Source organism: Pseudopodoces humilis, chromosome 4 (assembly GCF_049639895.1).
Source record: "Pseudopodoces humilis isolate 2021_Gansu_Grassland_sample_001 chromosome 4, ASM4963989v1, whole genome shotgun sequence".
Lineage (NCBI taxonomy): Eukaryota > Metazoa > Chordata > Aves > Passeriformes > Paridae > Pseudopodoces > Pseudopodoces humilis.
This window is the reverse complement of record NC_142203.1, coordinates 50015338-50037586: the sequence shown is the minus strand read 5'-3', so window position 1 is coordinate 50037586 and position 22249 is coordinate 50015338. Positions and strand designations below refer to the sequence as shown.

The 22249-nt window shown below is 46.8% G+C and overlaps 5 protein-coding genes across 9 annotated transcripts; 2 read left to right on the top strand and 3 right to left on the bottom strand.

Moving 5' to 3' along the window:
- Positions 1-1472: 1472 nt before the first annotated feature.
- On the bottom strand, positions 1473-5247 carry LOC106628173 (E3 ubiquitin-protein ligase TRIM7-like). The gene is made up of 8 exons (XM_088054638.1): positions 4144-5247; positions 3992-4024; positions 3622-3694; positions 3324-3482; positions 3017-3235; positions 2900-2922; positions 2493-2602; positions 1473-2085 (listed from the first exon to the last, which is right to left on the bottom strand). Exons 1-8 carry the CDS (start codon positions 4437-4439, stop codon positions 1922-1924), a joined length of 1077 nt encoding a protein of 358 aa, XP_087910764.1. The 5' UTR covers positions 4440-5247; the 3' UTR covers positions 1473-1921.
- A 162-nt stretch (positions 5248-5409) lies between these two features.
- LOC106628172 (E3 ubiquitin-protein ligase TRIM7-like) lies at positions 5410-9086 on the bottom strand. 3 transcript variants are annotated; one of them, XM_014252382.2, is made up of 7 exons: positions 8910-9086; positions 8537-8699; positions 8125-8220; positions 7375-7587; positions 7267-7289; positions 7042-7151; positions 5410-6773 (listed from the first exon to the last, which is right to left on the bottom strand). In XM_014252382.2, exons 2-7 carry the CDS (start codon positions 8597-8599, stop codon positions 6631-6633), a joined length of 648 nt encoding a protein of 215 aa, XP_014107857.2. In that variant the 5' UTR covers positions 8600-8699; positions 8910-9086; the 3' UTR covers positions 5410-6630. The 3 variants fall into 3 exon arrangements, with proteins under 3 accessions (XP_014107857.2, XP_087910219.1, XP_087910220.1); XM_088054094.1 differs by having other exon boundaries at positions 6638-6773; positions 7042-7146; XM_088054093.1 differs by lacking the exon at positions 8910-9086 and having other exon boundaries at positions 8537-8818.
- Positions 9087-9204: 118 nt separating this feature from the next.
- On the top strand, positions 9205-11959 carry LOC102108747 (butyrophilin subfamily 1 member A1-like). The gene is made up of 3 exons (XM_005522762.3): positions 9205-9375; positions 10416-10522; positions 10847-11959. Exons 2-3 carry the CDS (start codon positions 10447-10449, stop codon positions 11356-11358), a joined length of 588 nt encoding a protein of 195 aa, XP_005522819.1. The 5' UTR covers positions 9205-9375; positions 10416-10446; the 3' UTR covers positions 11359-11959.
- Positions 11960-12035: 76 nt separating this feature from the next.
- On the bottom strand, positions 12036-17688 carry LOC102108574 (C-type lectin domain family 2 member B-like). 2 transcript variants are annotated; one of them, XM_005522761.3, is made up of 7 exons: positions 17641-17688; positions 16215-16264; positions 15494-15586; positions 14104-14202; positions 13254-13426; positions 12799-12905; positions 12036-12347 (listed from the first exon to the last, which is right to left on the bottom strand). In XM_005522761.3, the coding sequence occupies exons 3-7, from the start codon at positions 15549-15551 to the stop codon at positions 12134-12136; spliced, it is 651 nt and encodes a 216-aa protein (XP_005522818.3). In that variant the 5' UTR covers positions 15552-15586; positions 16215-16264; positions 17641-17688; the 3' UTR covers positions 12036-12133. The 2 variants fall into 2 exon arrangements, with proteins under 2 accessions (XP_005522818.3, XP_087910218.1); XM_088054092.1 differs by lacking the exons at positions 15494-15586; positions 16215-16264; positions 17641-17688 and adding an exon at positions 14481-14586.
- Positions 17689-17836: 148 nt separating this feature from the next.
- On the top strand, positions 17837-21460 carry LOC106628167 (killer cell lectin-like receptor subfamily G member 1). Of its 2 annotated transcripts, XM_014252228.2 has the most exons (6): positions 17837-17989; positions 18671-18769; positions 19086-19226; positions 19673-19827; positions 20050-20159; positions 21080-21460. In XM_014252228.2, exons 1-6 carry the CDS (start codon positions 17920-17922, stop codon positions 21246-21248), a joined length of 744 nt encoding a protein of 247 aa, XP_014107703.1. In that variant the 5' UTR covers positions 17837-17919; the 3' UTR covers positions 21249-21460. The 2 variants fall into 2 exon arrangements, with proteins under 2 accessions (XP_014107703.1, XP_014107704.1); XM_014252229.2 differs by lacking the exon at positions 19086-19226.
- Positions 21461-22249: the final 789 nt, after the last annotated feature.

Genomic DNA, 22249 nt, shown 5'->3' with positions numbered 1-22249 from the left:
CAGGGCCCTTGTTTAAAATTGGGGTTCCAAAGACAAAAGTTGCTGCCTTTCCTGGTAGTTTCTCCTCTTCCTTAGACCAATGTGAAGAGTGCATGTGGATGGGGAGGAAAGTCTGGCAGCAAAGGAGTGACTGGGACTGCAAGGGGCAGAGACCTGCCTACTCATGCCTGTGCTTGCTGATAAGAGCACTCTATTACATGGTCAAACCCTAATAACAATTTTCTGCTGCTTCAAGATACTAGTTCACTTGTGTTTTTTTCCCTTCTATTCACTTGTAGGCAGTGAAATGGGGGATGAAATCCTGTCTGTGGCCTCTCTCCCTGCTTACATCCTGGCAGTGAATACAAAACCCCAAAAAGACCCCAGTCTAAGTAAACCTGGGAGACATGAAATGTGGTTTTAGCCCACTTCCCCTAAATTCTCTACAAATCCTAAGCAGAAAAGTTTCCACTTGCAAAACTTTATTATGAGACATCTAGCAGCAGTAGCAAAGCCCATTTTCTTCCTCAAGGCGAGTTTTTAAAAATCTTTTAGGGACATTCTCCATGTTTTTCTTGTCCTTGCTTCCACTGACAAACAGCTGAGGAATTAAAAATACCTCTGTTCTCCTATTGAGAAGCAAAAGAATGAAATTTGATTGTTAAATTAGGTGTTGTAAGGAAAATGAAATGGGGCTGCAGGGGGAGTGGGGCTGTTTGTTGTTGAGTGGAGTGTTTGTTGGCGTGGTAGAAGTGTCTGCACTTGGGAGGTTCATGGTGGATTTTGGGGGGACTCAGGGACAGAGGGTGAGCATAGCTGGCCCCTTACCCAGCCAGGGCAGTGGCCAGAGTCATTCACCTGAAAAGTGGCTGGGGAAAAAATTTCAATCTAGCTATCGGCATCATGGAAAGCCACCTGCCCACCGGCATAGTCCAGAGCCACCTTGATGCATCCGAGAGTGCAGCAGTGGGGCAGAGATGTGGGGCTGGGTCAGGTGAGAGCCTGCAGCTGCCCAGACCACTGCCCCACAGCCTAAACCCCATGTTCGGGGCTGAGACCAAAGCAGGCCTTACAGGATACAAATTCCTGAGCACCTCCCAGTGCCCATTCGGGACCAGGACAAACCTTCACAGCCCAGCAATGCCCCCCACAAAGCCCTGCCAACCCAAAACACAGTGGAGAGACTCAAAATGCTCCACTCCTAAGGGCAGAGGAGCTTGGGGTGATTCCCAGCAGCCTGCAGTCCAGCCATCTGATGACACCAGGATCTGGGGGTGAGCTGCGGCTGGATCCAAGGTCATGATTGCTGGCAGTGAGAGGGATCTTCATGAGGCTCTACTCATTGGAATATCACCTCCAAAAATTGCACCAGAGCATCAGCTCCAGGCACTGAACCCATATGTGTGTTCAGTAAGTCCCTGAAGCCAGCCTTACCTCTCCAGTATTGGGATACAGAGTAGACGGGGTCGACTGAGAGACGTTGTAAAAGGTGTTTTATTGCAAAATCAGTCTGATGGAAGGGTGAGACAGTAAGGCTGTTACATCAAACGTCATCATCATCATCATCATCATTAGCTGTATTAATTATAGCCACAATGCCTTTTATAAATTTCTTAGCCAATCAACAATTTTTACAAAATTTTTACAAAATCAACAATTTTTTACAAAGCTCACTAGCATCTTCATAAAGCAAACATTAATTGCTGTCTTACACAATTCTACCACAATGCATCTTTTTTCATCCAGTCATATAACACTACAGAAACTTACATTACTACATCTTTCATTTCTACTTTATAACAAGTTCTATTGCTAAACTTTAAAATTTTCTACTGTCTTAGTTAACATATTTTTTCCCTTCCATGAGGCATATTTCTGCTTGCTTAAAACATAGCTCTGCTTAAACTACAAACTTCGATCCTTACTTCATGTCTGTTTCACGTTATTGTGCTAAAGTGCCAAGCCTTCTCCAAGGTCTCAGGTCAAACATTGAATCCGTCTCTATTTCTGAGCCTGTATGCACAAGGCCTTGAGAGCTTTCTGTGCCTGCATTTCCCACACTCAGCGATCCCTCTGAGTCTTCCTCCAGAGAGCACTCCAACATGTCTGGAAATAGAAGATGACCCCAGAGATTTTTACCTCTGGATCTGGCCCTGGCCCTTCCCCACATCCACCCAAACCCTGTTGCATGGAGAAGGCAAGACCACCTGAGGTGGGAGACACAACCCCCTTCATCTGGGGCATCACCATCCTCCACACATAATTACTGTCCTAATTTGGATGCTAATTAACCATCAACAGCATTCTGCACCTCCCACCTTCAGTTTTCTATCCCTTAAGGCTAATCAGGAATGAATCCTCTATTTTCTTTTAATTAAATGAGCATTTGTGATGCTTTCACTTTCCAGCTAAATCTGCCAACCCTGGAGTTCTGTACCCTCCCAGAACCACTCCAGTTTCCTATTTCCGCTTAACAAATTCCCCTTTTTTGCCAATTTTTACCCTCCAAGTACCTTTGAATTGTGTCACTGCCTCTGTCAGCATGTTGGTTTTTCGAGTAAAGTCCTCAAGCTCTGTTTCCAGTTCTGACATCAACAGAACAGTGATGGCTGCACCTTCCTCCCTGTGCACCTCAAGGAGAGCGAATTGGGGTGTTTAATGCCAAAAAATGCCCAAATTTCCTTTCCCCATTCCTAGAAAACCACTGAGACATCTCTACTTCCCTAGGAGAGGCTCCCACTCCTGCAAGATATGATGGAAGATTCCCCCACCATCACCAAGTTTGGGTTAACCTTCAACCCCATCCAGCTCCAAAGCGAAAATCCCAGAGGAAAAGAACACAGGGTGAGAAGATGATTGGAAAAATGGAGGATTTGGGGCCAAAACTGGTGTTCCTGATGATGCTTTTTGGCTCCAATACCTGCTCAAGGTTGTTTGGGCATTCTGGAGAGAAAGCGAGAAAGGTGTTTAGGGCTGCTTTCCTGTAAATAAAAGCCAATAGGAGGGAAACAGATTCTGGGGGAAAGTTTTTGCTCACCCCCAGCAGGTCACCATCTGGTTGCTGGCACTTGGCCTGCAGCTCTGCACGGCTTTGCTGGATCCATGACATCTCTACAGCTTCATCACGTTGCTGTTCCTCCAACCTCCATCTCAGGCGATGGAACAAGGAAAGGAACAGTGATTCCTGGTCACTCAGCACCAGGCAGAGACCTTTCAGCATCGCCTGCAGCTTCTGCTTCTCAGCACTAACTCGAGTCTGGGGGATGAAGGAGAAGGAGAAGGATGCTGGAGGGGGAATGAAGCAGTTTGGCCCTATGGTGCACCCAGATGGCAGCACCACCCACCAGCATCTCCAGTCTTGTGTCCTTTGCTGCCTCAGTCAACCCAGCACATCTCTTGTCCTCCTCTTGCAGGGTTTTTAGGGAAATTTCAAACTGCTTCTGCAGAGGAAAGGCGTTTATGCTCCTGGAGAAGGGAAGAAAAGGAGATGGGGGCTGGGACCCCTAAAGCATCAGGGATATAGCCAGTACAGATGGCCCCATACTCACCCTCTGCAGCTGCACTGAAGTAGATATGTACATGCTTATCCATGTTTTGATGAACTTCAGCTATGCTGCATGCACACTCTCACCTTATCAGTACATTTTTGTAAACACACAGTAATAAGTGGACACTGGGATATCCAGGCTGGGATAGCCCATCTCTCCAAGGTCTCCTGTAAAAAAGTTGCCACCAGACCTTAAGAAGCTCCCACCACCCTTCAATTTCCATCCCCTTTCCCCTACTACCTGCACCCCCAGCCAGGTCCAAAGGCCTTTTTGGGACCCCCATTTCCCCTCTGCGCCCAGAAGAAGAATAGGAACTCTTCACAGCGTAGGTGCTGTGTGAGAGCAGGAGTTTGCAATCTCCAATATTTAGTTTTGGTCCCTAAACTGCCACCACTGTACTGTTTCATACTTAACTATCACCAAATTGCAGCATTTCACCTCAGTTTTGGCTTCTAGATGCTTACCTTGGTTTGCTTGGTTTTTGTCTCTTTCTATCCCTAGAAAGATAGGGAAATGCTTTGCCCCTGCTCAAAATACATATTCTGGGGGCTGAGTTTTAAGGGAAATTGGCGTCGCTCAGGCAGGGGGAAAGTGTCTGAGACGGGGATCCGCTCACCCTGTTCCAGTGAGCGGCCTCTTCGAGAGGCAGGCGGTGCAGACGAGGACTCCATCGCGGTAACAGAAGAGAGTGAGGGGTCGCTGGTGCCGGTGGCACAGCTCCTGCACGGCTGGGGCGGAAGGCGCCGTGCGGGAGCGGCACCCGGCACTGCGGGCACGGAGCGCCGCCCGCCGCTCACCGCCACAGGCAGCGCCGGCAGAGCTCAGGATCGTCACAGGATCCTGGAAGAAATCCAAGCAGACAGCGCAGGTGGTTTCCTCCTGGAGGCACCTGAAGGCGCTTCCCGCGGCCATGGTTGTTTACAGGACGCACTCGGGGAAGCGCGCACCGAAAGGAGCCTGGACAGGGTATCCCTGGAAGTGGCGAGGGGCGGGACAGCGGGGATTTACGGAGAGAAGGGAACGCAGGCAGCGGCAGCCGGGGCCTGAGAGGGACGAGCCCTTGGCGAGGCGAATTCTGACCCCTCCGGCTGCAGCGGGGGAAGCAGAGTGCGGCCAGGAGGGGGCTCCAGGAGACAAGGATTAAAGCAGGAATGTGGCATGTGGGCAGAGTTCCCTGGAGCTCATGTAGATGCCAGCTTGGAGCGGGAGGGTTAAAGTGCAATAAAAACCCACCGTCGTGTGCATTTTAGCCATAACAACGTTAACGGAGTTACAGTGTATTATATCTCATTTTAATGTAAGACATATGGATGTTTAAGTATAATTGCAAATTTTGTTGTAGACCTATGAAAATAATAAAAAAACACATAAAATAATGTTTAAAATACTAACCAGGAATTATAGTTATACATAAGGAAGATAAAACAGTAAAATAAGTTCGATGTTCCCAAAAATCGGATTGCCCCAGAATTGATCGGCTTCGGGTTTTTCATGGGGGGAAAAAAAAAAAATAGGGAGAAATTATGGGTGGAAAAAACCGCACTGGGCATTCATTACTCCCTAAAAAACGCCGTTTATAGCCGCAGATTTGCCTCTGCCCCGGGGGCTGGGGCGCATGGAAAATTCCCGGGTCATTGTTTGATCCCGGGTAGCGGCGCTGGGCGATCCCGCCACTGACTTCTCGAGGTGTGGAGCTGGACAGGGCGGGACCGCGAAACCGAGCCCAAACAAACCCAAAGTCTAATGTCTCGGGGCAAAGAAAAAGGGAGGGGAAAAATAAAAAATAAAATAAAATAAAATAAAATTTAAAAAAAAAAAGAAAACAAACAAACATAAAAGACCGATTTTTTATTTTTTTTTAATTATGCTTTCTTCTAATAAACGCCTGGAAGATTACTTAACAACAGACCAACTCGATGCTTAATTAATTCTTAATTATTTCAGGCACTGATTGTTTTTCCAAAGAAGAATCTCAGCCTAAGTAAGGTTTCTGTAGCAGCAAGAGTAGTCAGGGGTATGCTAGGTATAAATATTTCCCCAGAAATTTTCTCCCCGGGATAAGGTGGCGGTGAAGGGGCTACACGAAGCGGGGGGCGAGGCGAGACAGCTAAAAAAAGCTGCCCCTTGGGGTGGCCGCTGCCCGGCGTCCCCAAGAGCTGCGCCGCGGGACGGGCGAGGCGGCGATACGGGAGCCATGGCCACTGCTGGAGCCACCAGAAAAGCTGCCCCGAGGGCCAGACGGCGCTAGAAGAGCCGCACCGAGCTGGGGGTGCGGTGCGAGCCCCTCTGGTGGCTGCCCGGGCTCTGGAAGCTGCTCCGCGGTGCGGGCCGAGGGGCCGGGGGGTGACTGTCGCCTCTGACAGGCGTGGCCAAAAGGGCTGCACCGAGAGGGGGGGGCAGATGTGAATAGAATGTATGGAGCAGAATAAAAGGAATAGAATTAAAGAGCCGCAGCGGGGGATGGCCACTGAGAGCGGCACTGCGGGACAAGACAGGCGCGGTCCCGCGGGGAGTCGCCGCTTATCGCGCTGCTTATCGTGCGGGGTTAGGGGGCAGCCGAGTGACCACAGCCAGAGACGGGGCAGCCGCCTCCAGAGGCGGAGAGGAGTGGGGCGTGCTGTTCTCAATCAAGGCCGCATATTTTAGACCCCGGAACAGATCCGCCACTCTGCACCCGAGAACCGGGACTCATATATATCCCTCTGCCCATCTCTCCTCGCGGGACTCGTGTATCCCACCTGCTCCCTTCTCCCTGCCCCAGCGGAACCGAGAAATACCTTAAAATGTAGCCGATGCATACACACATACACACACACACATACACACAGACACACGCACACACACAAAAGGAAAATCGGGGGGGGGGGGTTTGTTTTGTTTTTCTTTAATTCAATACCTACATGGTGAGCAGCAGCACAAGATTGGTTATTAATTAAAGTAGCTGGGAGGGGAGCTTGTCATAAAACCATTTGTGTCCCCAGGAATATGGGCAGCACCTGAGATGAGGATGCACAGGGTACACCTTGCAGAGTCCATCTACTGTGCCCACATTGTGCATCTCCTGGTAATGACCCCTGTGACAGCTGCCAGACAGCTCCTGGTCTCAACGGGGCTCTCTGCCCTCGTCCTGCCCTTGCCCCTCATCCCACTGCACACTTTTTCTCTCTTCCAAAAGCTGTGGGAGAGGAGTCGTACCAGTCTCCAGCGTCATCTCTGCTGTGGGGAGACCCATGGTGGGATCAGTGTCTGGGAGGAGGGAAGAAGAGTGAGTGGGGAGTGAGAAGGTGCAGAACCTTTCCCTTGGACAAACTCCTCTTCCTCCTGAAATGCCTCTGACTCCCCCACCAGATAACTTAATTATCCCAAAATGCAACCGAACTCCTCCCAAAATAACTGATTTCCTCCCCCGATATATCTGAATTATCCCAGATACCTCTGCATTTCTCCCCAAGGCTCCAAATTCCCCTAAAATACCTCTGAATTGTTCTAAAATATCAGATTTCTACCCAAATACCTCTGAATTTCTCCAGGGCCTCCCACAGAGCATCACTTTGGCGGCAGCAGGAGCTCAGGCTCTTTTCCAGCTCCTTGGGGAGTCCCGAGGGGAGGTGGAGTCTCACTTCACTCCAGGAGGGAAAAGAAATGACAGGGACAGATGTTGTTACCTGACGGATGTATCAGCCAAGCCCCTCTCCGCAGCTGGAGTGACAGGGACACGAAGCAACTAGTTGCCACATACCTGCTTAGGATGCTCCCAGCATCCTAAAAGGAAAAAGGGAGAAAAGGGGGAGTTAAGGACCTCATAGGCAGCAGTTTGGGAGAGCTTTTGGGTAAGGCGGGCACTCACCTGGGGCAAGCAACAGGCCTCCAGCTGCCCGATGAGTCTGTGGAGCTGTGCAACCCCCTCGGCCACCTGCAGTGATTTTTCGGCGTGGGTAGCTGTGAAGGTGTTGTCCAGCTCAGCCAGCCGCCCCAGCGCCGTGCGCTCCTGCTCCGCCAGCAGCCGGCGCAGCCGCTCGAACTCAGCCTCAATGCGGCGCCGTTTGGCTTCACTCGTCTCCTGGAGGAGACAGAAAATCCATATGCAACCCCCAGCCCTGAATTTTCCCCTTTTGAGTTAAAGGATAAAAGTACTTAAGCTGTAGCCAGGGGGGCTGCAACACTGAGGCAAGGCTGGTTAGCAAAGCTAATTAGCAACTGCAGGGTAATTAAGTATTTCATCCCAAGCTTCTTCTTTCCCCTCCCCCGTTGCCATTCCTCTCTATATTCTGTCCAAAAACAATCCAGGCCCTGAGAAGAAGGGGAAAGCATTAATTCCATGTTAACAAACGTCCCTTTATGAGTCAGTCTGGGATGAAAATGAGCAGTGCCATGACATTGGTTTAAAATGTGGATAATTAGCAGCTGCACATGGAGGTGGTGCTTGCCAAACCTGCCCAGGATCTGCACCAAACCACTCCAACTGGGTGTAGGGCTTTGCAGGGCGCCAGAATGCCTCTTGGATATGATCCCACGTGTTTCTTCAAGAGGGGCTTGGGGAAAAATAAATACCCAAAGACCCATTCAGACTGCTGAAGAATGGAGAGGACTCCTGTACCAGGTAGTCCTGATGTCTCTTCTCTTCACTTGCTCTCCAGTCCAGAAATGCTGCCAACACCTTCCTAAGGGATTGCAGGTGAGACTGTATTTTCTCCTGAATACATAAACAAAACAAAACAAACAAACAAAAACAACAATTGAAGCAATAAACCCAGGTTGTTTGTATAATCCTGCCTTCAAAATCTTACATTATTTGGGGGAGGAAAGCAAATAATCCCCCTAAAAAAGCCCCCTCACTGCCTTCCCTGGAAATGCTGGGATCAACTCACTTTGTGTTTTTCCCATAACTAGGAGCAGACACTGGAGCTTTGCTTTCCCACAAAGAAATTAAAATGTTTTCACTTTGAACCTTTTTTTTCAGGGGAAGGGGGAGGGGGGAGGCCTGATGGGTCATAGGAAGGTGATCTCACCTCGCAGGTCTTGTCTGCTTCTCCAAAAGTCTTCATCACCACAGCCTGTGGTGGCTCACCCATTGCTTCCTGAGGGGCTTTTCTCTCTTCAGCACTGAGAGATGAAGCTCTGGCCAGTGTCAGCACAGAAGTTTTGTGCAGCTGCTGTGGCCATGCTGCCCTCCTGGCAAAGAGAAAGGAGTGTTGGGAGTTGGCTGTGGCAAAGGGTGAAGCTGCCGGCCCCTGAACCGCCCCTGGGTGTTCCTGTGCTCAGTTCCGGGCACAAGCTGCCCAGCTGGAAAAGCAAATGTCATCACCCACAAGTATTCTTTGAATATTTTTTTTATATCCACAAGGTTATCTTATTTCCAGGAATTGCTGTCACATTCCTCACCTGGAACTGCTCCCAGCTTGTTCACCTCCATCATGCGTAAGGGGCCAGAGTCAGATTTGGGGAACTAGGGGGGCAAAATTTAACCAATTTCTCCTTTGTGGTGCCATGCAATAATGCTTTTTTTTTTTTGCAGTGCCTTAATTTTCCTCCCCTCCCTCCCCAGTGCCTGTGTTGAGAAAATAAATGGCCCTGAAATGGGGGGAAAAGGGGCAATCAGATGGTGCAGAAGGCGTCTAAACACGTCATGGCCCCATCTGCAGGCAAGAGATTGGAAGGCTCCTCCCTTCTTGGCTGATAAAAGCTGGCAGAGGCTGAGACAGGACTGAGCTTTGGCTGAGCCTGTGCCAGGGAGAGGAAGAAAAAAATCCCAAAAGGAAAAAAAAAAACAGTGGAGAGGCAGCCAGTGGAAGAAAACCGTCTGGAGGAACCCCAAAACAGCACCAGTGACAGCAAGGAGAGCACCAAGGTTTGAGTGAGAGGGAAAGTCCCAGGTGATAGGGGGGTTGCATCACCTAATGTCTGTAGGGATTGGGGAAAGGGGATTTTGAGCTCCCTCCCTGCCCCATGAGCTCAAGAAGGGAAGTGATTTATCCTTGCTTTGGTCTCAAGATCTTTGTTTTGGATTTAAAGATGTTTTGCAGTGGAGGGTCATGGTGATTATTTGCTTCTCATCTACCTATAACAATCCAGCTGGGGAATTTGAGTGGGAAACAGCATGGCTCCTGCTATTATCTCCATTTGGGTGATTATCTCACCTTTTTTCCTCTTTCACTCATCACCCAGCTGCTTTAATCCCCTTATCTGCAGATTTGCTGAGGAAGGCACACGGAAAAGAAGCAACGTGTTGGTTTTCAGCTGTAACAGCATGATTTATTCAATTATTTTGGGGCTTTATTACTCATGCACAGGGCCCTTTAACATAGGCAATCCCCTCCTTGCATGCAAAACCCCACACTGACTTACAGAGGATGAATTTGAGGCCATTTGGTGCCAGCTCTTATCTCCCCATACACATTTTCCCCAAGGTCAACAGCAAAATTCTTCCCCGTCACAAGATTTCTCTGGATGTGAGAAGTGAATGTGGCTTATCTCAATTTTAGGGAATTTCCTCACTTAAATAAACTTTGTCATATTTGACTGATGAATAGTGGAGGCAGAGATGGATTTAAAATTAATAGATTCTACCTTAACCCAGCATGAGGAATGTAGATTTGGGGATATAACAGTATCTACAATTGAGATGGGTTTATCCCAATGTCCTCCTCATGTTCCCTTCATAGTCGTCAGGGAATTAATTGATTTAACCCATCTCCAAGGGTATTCCCATAAATGAACCAAGCTTTGTTGCGACTGTTGAAGAAAAAGAATTCTATTTTATTGAAGTACTTTGATTAAAAGTGGTGGTTGCACATATTTTTGACATAGAAAGGGGCAGAAGCTGAGATGTGAGTATTGGAAGGATAATAATTAGATTTTATCCTTTCTTTCCTTTTCTTCTGCCAACAGTCAGGAAGAGAGCACAATTACTTTGGGCTCAATGGCTTTCTTCCTCAAACCACGGCCATGCACGTGGGACCTTGCCCTGGACTACCACACCGCCAAACAGTTTGAAGGTAATCAGAGGTGGCTAAAGAGGAGCAAAGTTCCTGTTCCTTGGTTTTCTGGGCTGAGATGTTCAATGCAGTTGGAGGTTCTCCAGCTCCATCTTCTGTCTCCCTAGGGCCTCTGTCTCCAACCTCCATCTCTTTGCTCTTCCATCTCCAACCTCAACTGGATATATATGCTCCATCTCCAGCTTCTACCTCTTCACACTTACATCTCCAGCCTCACCTTTCCTCTCCCTTTGTCTTTGAAAAGTCACCAGTAAAAGCATTTGGGAGTGTGTATTCCCTAGGCTTAAATTTGGCTTCCGATTAATTTTCTGCTTTGCTTTTCAGTGGACGTGACCCTGGATCCAGCCACAGTGGGTCCAGAGGTGATCCTCTCTGAAAACCTCAAAGAAGCCACCTGGGGTAGACCTCAGTGCCAGTGGCCCGAGGGTCCAGGCCGCTTCGACACAGATCCATGCATGCTGGGCAGTGAGGGTTTCACCTCGGGCCGTCACTACTGGGAGGTGGAGGCCAATGGACGTTTCTGGGCTGTGGGGGTGGCCCGTGAGTCAGTTCAGAGGAAAGGCCGGGTCCTCTTCAAGCCCAACACTGAAATCTGGGGTTTGCAGAAGTATGATGAGCTCTGTGTTGCCCTCACAGCTCCGTCCAACACCTCTGTCCCTCTCCTCAATGGGGAGATTGGGGTCTACCTGGACTACGAGGTAGGACAGGTTTCTTTCTACGCCGTCAGCCGCCGCCAACGCATCTTCACTTTTCCTGTGGCCTCCTTCAGTGGGGAGAAGGTCTTCCCCTACTTTTGCGTGCTCCTTTCAACCATTAAACTGTCCCCCAAGGGCTGATGCCCTGGAAGGATCCTCCCAAAAGCTGGTTGCATCATGGTGGTTGTAAATGCTTGTTGATACTCCCCAACTCTTATTTTCCAAGTCTTGGACTCATTTCTAATTCAGTTCATGGTCCTACCTCCACCTTAGATGTCTCTGTTTTGGGTTATGTCCAGGGGGTTTTGGGTCTGAGCTCAGCACTGCTTATATCAAGTTTTTAAATTCATACAAAGCTCATTAACTGAAGCTGGGCTTCCCTGAGCTAGTTTTGAGCTAAAAACTTCACTTTTTCCCCCAAATTCAGCTTCCTCTGAAGGTTCTTTTTGCTGACCTTAGTGCCTGTGATTGGCTGGTCTTCTAGCACAAATTAAAAATCTTACTTTCTGTAGGATTTGGATTAATACCAGCCACTGTGCCTTATATTAAAACTGATTTTATCATCACCAGGATGAGCTCACACCCACTGCCCCTACTCTTTTCCTCTGCTGTTCCGCACGCTTGAGATGTATTTCCAAGTACTTAATATGTAAATATGCTCAGAAAATAATAAATTTATTTTTCTCTAAGAAGTAGAAGGCGTCTGCTTTTGGGCCATCACCAAGTTACCCCAAACCCAAGAAGAGCCCCCAGGGCTGCCCTGTCCCCCCACCCCACCCCCCATATTCTCAAGAACTATCTCATGTGGATCCCCAAAGGCTGCCTTGTCCCAGAAACACCTTGTTGGTCCCCTTGAACCCCCAATAACCCCTTGCCCAGGGGATTCAAAACCTTTTTGAGGTTTTCTTTCATGTACCTATGGTGCACCAAATATCTGGGAGTGAGAAGGCCTCCCTGCGGCACCCAGGGAGCTGACACAGAGGTTTGGAGGCCGTCTTGTCCTGTTGCCATTGCTTGAGATCTTCAGCTCATGTTTATTACAAATCCAGCTCCTCTCAATGCTGCAGTGGGAAGAGCTGAGCCCATTGTCATCCAGGTAAGCACAGAGCCCACCACCACGGATCCAAAACCTGGAAGTACAGAGGACTTAACCCATTTCAGATGGGGTGGTGGCAGGAAAAAAGAGTGAAGTCACACATAGGCTTCCCTCAGCCTCAGTTCTCAGGCATTCTCATGGGCACCAACATGCCAAAAGATCTATATATATTTCTTTTATAAGAATAGAACTAATTCAATATCAATATGCCAACACTGACATTGATCTATTTCTAATATGAAAGCCAAACCTCTGCAAGAAAAAAACAAAATAAAAATCTAAATTTAGGATTTCTCACCAAATGCACCACTTCCATCTTTTAGGTCAAAGGGGAAAACAAACATCAGTTCCAGATACAATGTTGCCCTTCCCAAACACTGTCCCATTGCTACCTCTGGAGGTACCTCAAGTTCAAGAAGAAAGGCACATTTTGCAGCTGAGGCAACACCAATCAACAACATAATAATGAAAAAACATGGACTCACAATTGAGACAGAGGTGAGCGGTTCACCCATTGCCATGGCTGCTCCTCATGCTCCCGCAAAAGGCCAATCCAATGCTCTGAGATGCCTTTGTATCTCATCACAAAGCTCTGAAAGAGAGGAAAAAGAAAGGTTTTTACCTTCTTCCAGCCAAAAATCTCAGTTTTACCAGTTGCTCTTGCTGCTTTAGGGCTTCTTTGGGGCTTGAACTGGTGAATCTGATACCAAAAAGTGTCATCTAGAAACAGGAGTTTATTCCTACAGTTCTTGCAGCAGTTGGCTTTGGTGAGGAATTTGAAGATACCCATGATGACATACCCTCAAGGCCTTTTCCCCAACTTCTCACCCCAGACCTTCAAAAAATATCCTGGAAGAGCAGTCAAAGAAACCAAAAGATTTCAAATACACTGCTTTTGAGTTTTTTACCCTGTGCTGAGCAGGTCCTCATGTCTCCTTACCAAGTCCTCCATGCTGTCCAGCATGGCCAAAGAAGCACCAAGTGCTGAGCAGTTGTCCCGGCTGGATGTCCAGTTCCTCTCAACCTCAGAAAAATAGTAGCATTTTCCTCTGTACCTGATCCAGTCAAAGGGACACTGAGAGCAGGGCTGGGCATGAGGCTGAAGAGCCTGCACTGTCATTAAAAATAGAACAGCATTAACCAGCAGCACCTTCCACTCACCTCTCTGGTGTGGGGAGATCATCCTTTTCCCCATGCATCTGCCTCAGTTGTGGGCAAAGAGGAAAATTAAGATACCAGGAGAAATCCTGTGAGAAAATAAGCTCATATCATGGCTCCGCTTGTGATGTTGGACAAGAAACTCAGGTGCTGCATTTTCAAAGAAGGAAACAGGATGGTAGACTTCAAAAAACTGCATTTTAAAGAGGAATTTCAGAGTAGCCCTATCCCTATACATGCCCTTGGGCGTTGTTCTCTGTCATTAATGCAAAAGTAGTGAAAATGACAGGAAAAATATCCTCTTATTCCTGCAGACTTCTTGAATTGGTGGGACTCATGCCAACATCTCCAGGCCCCTTCTTCTCTGAAAACAATACTTTTGTGAGACTGTACTCCTGAAATGGCACTTCCTGTTGATTTTCTAAGGGTTTCTAAATGACATCAGCTCCCACACCAAGGGGATGGGTTTGGTCTTCTGTAGAAAGACTGCTCTGAAATGTCCTTCTGCCAGAGAGAACAGCAGAAAGGTGGGCTTTGTCTTCCCCAGGAACATGGAAGTAGATCTGTCACAAATGCAACCATCCAAAATATCTCAGAGATGTTACCTGTGAAACCAAAACTTCAGCATTCACCTGCAAAAGTGATGGCTGTGATGAACAGAGCCGTGAAAAGCATTGCCAGCACCACCTGGCAGGTGACACGTGCCTCTGGCTTCATCTCCACGCTGTGACCTGCAGGAGAACAGACCTTCAGTGCCTCTGAGAGGGCTCCCTGGGCAGCAAAGTGCTACAGGTCATGCCAAGATGATGAAAGGTTGGTCTCATACCAATGCCAGTAGACTTAGTGTCATTTTGAGTGAGAAATACCAAAAATTCTTCTTCATGTAGAACACAATTATTTATCTTTTTATTTATGGGAGCTCTTTGGGGTACAATTTCCTCCCCAGCTCCAGATGCAAATTCCTGAAATGTACCATGATTTAAACTTTGCTTTAATTTTTGGGGTTTACCTCATTATTAAAGCTCAGTGGAGTTTTTTTTCTCCTCCTAAACTAAGACACTTTGAGTCATGGTACCTCCATTTCTGTATCTTGTGATTCAGAATATGCACTTTCCCTTCACCATGAGCAAAGAAAATTCTGTTTCCCAGGGGTTTTATCCAAAAATTCTAGTGTTTTCATCCAGTAGGACTTCCCCCATTTTTTGTTTAAGATTTTTCATTTTTGTCCCCATCATATGAACCAAATGTCATGGAAAAAACCCTCCTCTCCCCTCTTCTTCCTGAAAAAACATTAGAAAGTAAGTCAGAAGCCAAACATGCCATATTTTTTTAATATATATTTTTAAAAGTTATATGAAAAAAATTTAAAAAAACAAATGAAAAATCAACAAATAAATTTAATTTTTTTTAAAAAAAATCAAATTTGAAAAAGTCACAAATGTGCTAAATAAAGTAAATCCATTCCTCAAAAATCTTGGTCCCATTGTTGGGTAGAACAAGATGATGTAAAATTCTCCAAAAGTCCCTTTTTTACTTTACTGTGTGCCAAAGGGTTGATAGAGATAGGAGCAAAATCAGGAAAGCTGAAACAGGGCAAAAGGGAAAGCTGATTTCTCCAAGGAAATAAGACAATTATACATACTTTCGGATGTGTCCAAACCGGATTTAAACACAAAATTTCTTTTCCAGATCTTCTACAGTTCAACTCTTCAAAAATTTTTTTATTCTAATCCAGAATAAATCAGAATATTGGAATATTTGTGGAGAAAAAATATGCCTAAAATAATCTGTTACTCAGGAGCCTCAGAAAGTGTTAATACTAAATTAGAATCATGTCTGAATTTGGTCTGTTTAGAGCAAAAATTCTATCTTCTGAGTGACAAAAATTTTCCCTCAAGGGAAGTACCAGAAAAAGTTTTTTCCCCAGCAACTTTACTTCAGCTGAGTTTTGCTCTCAAATTACAGAAGTGTCAAAATAAAACCCAAATCCAGTGATTCTACAGTTCATTGCCCTACAGTTACCTGCCCGCTTGCTCCTTGCCATGCCCGAAAGTCCTGAATAAACTCTCGTTTCCTCCATTTCCAGGGTTCCACCTCTACAAGTGGAACAAACACCTGCCAACCAAAGTTCCATCTATCAGAGGTGTCATGAAGGCTTTTGGTCCTCAATTAAAATTTTCTCCCCATTTAAAATTTTCTCCCGGCACCGCATTTCAACTTTTCTCCCCAGATGAAGTTTTCTCACACAATTAAAATCTTGTCCCTACAATTAAAATTTCCTCTCCCCCCAATTAGTTTTATCCCCCTAATTATATTTTTCTCCCCTCAGTTAAAATTTTCTCCCTGTAAGTCAAGTCTTCTCCCCACAATAAAACTTCCACCCTAAATTAGTTTTCTCCACCAATTAAAGTCTTCCCCTATTAAAGTCTCCTCAGGTAACATTTTCTCCCTGCAATTAAAATTTTCTGCTATAATTAAAGTTTCCTCCATTGCACACTTTTCTCCCCATGAAAGGTTTTCCCCCAATTAACATCTTCTCCCCCTCAATTAATATTTTCTTTTCAATTAATATTTTCTCCCCAAAATTAAGGTTTTCTCCTCCCACTTAAAATAATCTCCCCTTATTAAAATCTCCTCAGTTTTCTCCTGCACTTAAAAACTTCTCCCTGAAATTGAAATTCTCTCCAAACAAAATTTAAGACCACCTCCCCGCAGCCCCTGGGCCCATCCCAAACCCTGTCACCTGTGTCTGCTCTGCGGGAACAAGACCAATGCTTGAGGCACAACCTGCTCCTGTGAAGAGAAACAAAGTATTTAAAAAAAAAAAAAAGTTGTTTTGGTTTATTTTATTGTTTTCTGAGGGGTTTTCCTGTGCCTCCTCAAGGGCAATGAAGGGTGCTGCCCAGGGCCACCTGCCCACCCACTGAAACTGGGGTTCCTCTCCAGCTCCACCTGGCATCACTTCATCCTCTTTTCCAGCATTTCCGGATTTTTTTTCTCAGCTAGGGAGATAGACTGTCCAAAATGCTTTTTTTTAGTGTGCAGTTGGAGGAAACACTGCTGGACATGACTCTGTTCCAGGATGCCAGGGCACCCCAGAACAGCCCTCAGGGATTCTACAAGGATGAAGTACAGTTTCCTTCAGCCCATTTTAAGTTTTTTTTACTATAAAAATATAAAAAAATAAGTGTTCTTGCAATTAAGCTACCCAGCTGCAGGGTTTTACCCTAAAACCTAATTTGTTTGTATTTTTTAGGGGGTTTTTGTAATCATTGGTCACACACCACTGAAGCAGCTGCCTGTGCACAGGGCAGGAAGGGTGGCTGATAGCAGCTCACCACAAAAAACTTTCAGTGACAAAGAAAAGGCTGCGAGTGGAAAAGAAACTAAAAATAAACATGAGATAATAAAAATAAAAATTACATAAACACAAATTTGAAATAAAAGTATTATTTTAATTAACTAAAAATTTTTTTAAAAAATTAAAAAATAAAATAACTGAGTGTTTTTCCTATTGGACCCTTTGGACCTTTGGGTTTATCCTCTTATTTACCGCTATAAAAAGGTGTTGCTTTGGGATGTTGTGGCACTGACTAAAACCTGGGATTAACACAAAAAAAAAAAAAAAAAAAAAAAGAGGGGGAAAAGGTTGTTGTAGGCTGGAAATTGGTGGCTGTTCCATGCATTTGCCAAAGAGCCCAAAACCTGGCAAAAACATAGGTAGGTCTAGATGGTGCAAGAGGATACATCAGGAGTGGGAGGGTGGGCTTGGAGGAGAAAAAATCAAAATAAAATAAAGTAACAAAACAAAATAAAAATCATTAGCAGCCTGCAGCAAATCCAGATTCTTACCTCTTCCTGGGCAGGAGCTGGGCAACCCCTGACCACATCAGATCTCTCTGCCCCAGGATAAAACAGAGGCCAAATATTGTGTCAAAATCAGCAGAATAACTCACATGGGACAAAAGGCATTTCAAGTCACTCCCAGTCCATATTTTGGGGAAGAAACACCAAATGTCACCTGTCTTCTCCCCACCTGCCTGTGGTCACACTGATCCAGCTCCTGACATGCTTCAACCTCACAGTCATAAACATTATTTAAAGGCTTCTTGAAATTATTTTCTATTAATTCTGCTTCCACAGATATTTAGCACAACTACCAAACTCACAGATGTTTCTACACCTCCAGGTGTGCCACTTCTTCCTGGCTGCAGGGCATTCATTTCTTCACCACCTTCCGTCCACAAGGGAAGGGTGTAGAATACAGATACGGATGCTGGTTTTGCACATATATATATATACACATGTACAAAAAAAAAGCAGATAAAAGTCGCAGCCAACACCATTTCCTGGAGCCGGATGCAGACATGAGTGCATAGTTCGCAAGGCAAGGGGTTGTCCAAGGACGTTGTCACTTTTGGGTTGCTCCTGGGACCTTCTGAGCAACCATGGCTAGGGAAATTGTATATGCTGATTTAAGGCATCTTGGGGATTGTTCTCCTGCTGAGAAGCAGTGTGGTAAGTCCTATTTTGGGGGGAAAATGTTTGTTTCAAATTTTGGGAAGACTTTAGGATTTGTATATTTTTAGGTTTGCTTGCTTCCTCATCTCCGTGTTGAGGTTTCCAAGATCATGGAGAGCAGTGTTGTGGGTTAAATGTCTTCTGAGGTGGGATCCGGACTTGAAAAGAGGAGAAAAAAGAGAAAGGAAGGGATGGGAGAGGGTGACAGATATCTGGAAGCCATTTTGCTTCCAAGACTCTTCACCTGGGGGGCAAAATGGGTGCCAAGAAACCAAACATGAGCCAACACATCTGGATTGGAAGGACAGCTGCTGAGATCCTGTCTGGAATCCTGATGGAGATGAGAGCTGGAGTGACCTTTGTCTCACCAGCTCCCATCTCTATGAAGAACCCTAAATTAAGCCAATTTCAGAAGGTTTCCAATCCTCTAAGCTTCATTATTGGGTGCCCAAGGGTGCTTCTGAGGCCCCTGCATCCCCTCCTCCTGAGAGGGGCTTTCCTGGGAAACCACCCTCTCTCTAGACCTCATCAGTGGTGTTTTACTTTTTTGGAGGAAGGAAAAAAAGCTGTAAACTTCTTTTCAAACTCACAAGCTTGACAGAGGGGCTTCCCCCCCCCCCCTCTAGACCCCCAGCATTTTCATCTTTTATTTTTTAAAGCAAATGTGGCCTCTTTCAGCACCTGCCTTCTGTCCATGGTGGCACAGGCTCCTTTTCATAGCTGGGGGGCTGGGACAACTCATCCTGCTGGTCCTGGTGGTGGTGCTGAGTGTGTGGGGTGAGTAACCAGCTCTTATCTACATCTCACACTCCAGTGAGCAGCCAGGGAGGGGAAATTTGGGTTAATTTCAGCATTTCAGTCTTTGGAGGGGACGAGGTTGTCCTGTGGAGATGTGACATCACCCATCAAGAATAAACCCATTTCCAGTAATCTTAGATTATACCCATAGCTATCAAAAAAGGGTGGAGAATGCAAGCTATGTTTTTCAGGCTGGCTTAAGCAACTGCATGAGAAAATGAAACCCAGTTTTGTGGTGTATGTGGTTTTTATCCCCAAATGGCTGCAGCTTCTCACTCTGGATTACTGCTCCAAGTTTTTCAGGGCTCCCCACAGCCAGTGGAGACAAGCATTCCGCAGCTAGGCAGTGGGATCCAGGGAAGGAACCAGGTGGAGCAATGCAAGTTTTCATCCTTGGTGCGGTATTTCTGCAAGCCCCAAGGGGACAGCCCCACAGGTAACCCCCCCCTTCCCATCTGACTCTGCTGGGAGGTGCTCAGGCGACACCTTTGTGGGGGTCTTCTGCTGAAAGGAGAGACCCTGAGACCCTTGGGGTTGTGAGGCCACAAAGGTTATTTGGCAAAGAGAAGTGTTGCAAGGAAGAATCCTCTTTTCCATGCAATTTTTCCTGATCCTTCATTCATAGAGAAGCATCATTAGCCCTAGGGAGGAGGCTCCTCACAACTCTTCCTCCACCTCCACTGGCTGATAATGTCCTTGTGGTCACCCAGCCTCAGTAACCCTCCTCTCCAGTGGCTGCAAAAACCACACGGATGTGAAAAAACTCAGCAATGGGGAAAGAATTGGGGTGTGGGATGGGGAACCCCTCAGTACCTTCAGCTGGTGGCTGGGGAATAACCTGACAACCCTTCAGAGTGTTTCATGGCTTTTTCTCCTCTTCAGCCTGTGCTGGCTGCAAGCTGTGTCCCCAGGACTGGCAGCTCCATGGGGAAAGATGCTACTGGCTTTCTGAGGAACTGGGAAACTGGACTCAAGGCATGAAAAACTGTGAAAATCAGGATTCCCAGCTGGTGGTGCTCCAGGACAAGAAAGAAAAGGTAAATGGGGAGAAGAAGGCTTAAAAAGGACATAAAAGTCCCTATTTTTAGGTGGGCAGGAAGAAAAAAATGCCTAGCAACAGGAGGGTTTGGGGAAGCATTCAAAGTATTGTAGACATTCATGTCTCATGAATTTGGGAGTCAGATTTACTCTGTGAATTTGATTGCCATGAAACCCTCCGCAGAGAGATTTTGGATCACCTGGTCACTTCTGTTTTCCAGGAGCACATCAAGACTGTTACAGGCAAGAGTCCACCACCTGTGTGGATTGGATTAATGTCACATCAGAAGGTGTGGAGATGGGTGGACAACACACCTTTCAACCCCAAAATGTGAGTGTATCCACAGTTTGTCAGTATAAACAGCAGCCTTGCTCTGTTTCAGACCCAGTTCATGCCTGACCCATCTGTCCAAGATGTTGGAGTTTATGCAAGAGTTTTGTACTCCCCCCAGTAAAGCTCTGTAGACAAAAAGTTGGGGAACTGTACTGGAGCACAGTAACCTCACAGCTCCCATCAGACCCATGCAATAACATGGCTTTTCATGCTCCACACCTGCTCCTTGCAGATGTTACCGCAGGCACAGCAACTCTCCTCAAATCTGGTCATCCCTCCAGCAAGAAAGGAAGCATGCAGAGTAAGACAGTGCAGGAAAGTGCAGGCGGCAACGGAAAGCCCGGAGCACCGCGACTTCTCTAGAGAAACAGCCCTGAGAAGGGCTGGCCCGAAGCGCGTGTGAGCAGCTTCGAGCAGTCGAGTGATTCCAGCTCAGCTCAGTAGTAGTTGAGTGATTCCAGCTCAGCTCAGCTCAGCGACGGCGGACAGGCGACATGGGAAGCAGGGACGAGAAAGCTGGTCCAGCGTTCCGCTAAAGCACAAACCTTTATTCAGGCAGAGCTCCGGCGAAGGGTGCCGGCAACAGCGAATCCCCCGAACAGGGGAAAACTCGGGGTATTTATGGGGAAGGAGAGAGGCGGGGGAAGCCCGAGATACCTGTATCGGGGTGGGACAGCAGGGGGGAACACCAATGAAGCACAACAGTTTAACATATCTAACTCGAAGACCCCTGGGAGTGATACATTGTCTCTCTCTGAGTGAAAGGTGTCTTGCCTCCAGGAGAGAGACAGGATCTCGGGCTCGGCGGGCTCCTCCGTACCTACAGGAAAGGAGCAGAATAACCCCATCCCACTACACCTTTTCTGCACAATTTGGAGAGTTTCCTCCTCTTTAGCAATACAATTTTTGTTTTACAGGCTTGGCCCCTCTCTGCACGAGATGGGTGAAGGGTGCGGGACACTGAGAGCCAAGGACTTTGAAGTTAATAGATGTGACGCTCTACACAAGTGGGTTTGCAAAAAAAACCCTTTCCTGCTCTGCTCTGTGACAGCAGAAGACAGAGAGAAAAGCAAAACCTCCATCTGACAAATACCCACCCCAAGATGCCCATCCCACAAGACATTTGCTGGCAATATTTGGGGTGAAATAGCCCCATCCTCACAGATACAGCTTTTCAGGAGATTTCAAGGTTTGCAAGTCCTCTTACCATGAGGATGAAGACCAGTTTTGGGGGCACAGATGAGACCCTGAGCTGGAGGATCAGAAAGGTCTGTGCCTCAGGCACAGTGTTAATTGAGCTGTGGAATCAATAAAAGCTTATCAAACTGGTTTGCTTCAAGTTCCTGAAATAACACAGGCAAGAGGACAGGTGGCACATCATGCAAAGCTCATATATAAACATTGCAAATTTCTACTCAAAAAAGTTTTTGTGAGTGACAGATATTACCCATATGCATCTCTCTGTGCACAGCTGGAACTGTCAGCACACTGATGCAGGCAATTGGGTGGGTGCAGGCAGCTGGGCTTTGCTCAAGTTTTGAGGATCTGGAGGGGTTTCTTTTTCTTCTGAGTTGTTTTTGTTGTTTGTTTCTGGTGTTGTTTCTGATGTTGTTTTGGGCTTATTTTTGCAGTTGTTTTGGAGAGGTTTGCCATTTTGGCTTTTGCTTGTTCGCTTGTTTTTGAGGTTTTTTGGATTGCAGGCTGGGGTTTTATGTGGTTGGTTTTGTTGTCTTTTCAAATTCACTCCCCACCCTTTTTTTTATCTCCTTTAAATGGCAGAGAAATCTGCAAGAGGCAGAGAAATGAGGAGAGGAGACTCGAGGAGAGGAGACTCGAGGAGAGGAGAGGAGACTCGAGGAGAGGAGACTCGAGGAGAGGAGAGGAGAGGAGACTCGAGGAGAGGAGACTCGAGGAGAGGAGAGGAGACTCGAGGAGAGGAGACTCGAGGAGAGGAGACTCGAGGAGAGGAGACTCGAGGAGAGGAGAGGAGACTCGAGGAGAGGAGACTCGAGGAGAGGAGACTCGAGGAGAGGAGACCCGAGGAGAGGAGAGGAGAGGAGAGGAGAGGAGAGGAGAGGAGAGGAGAG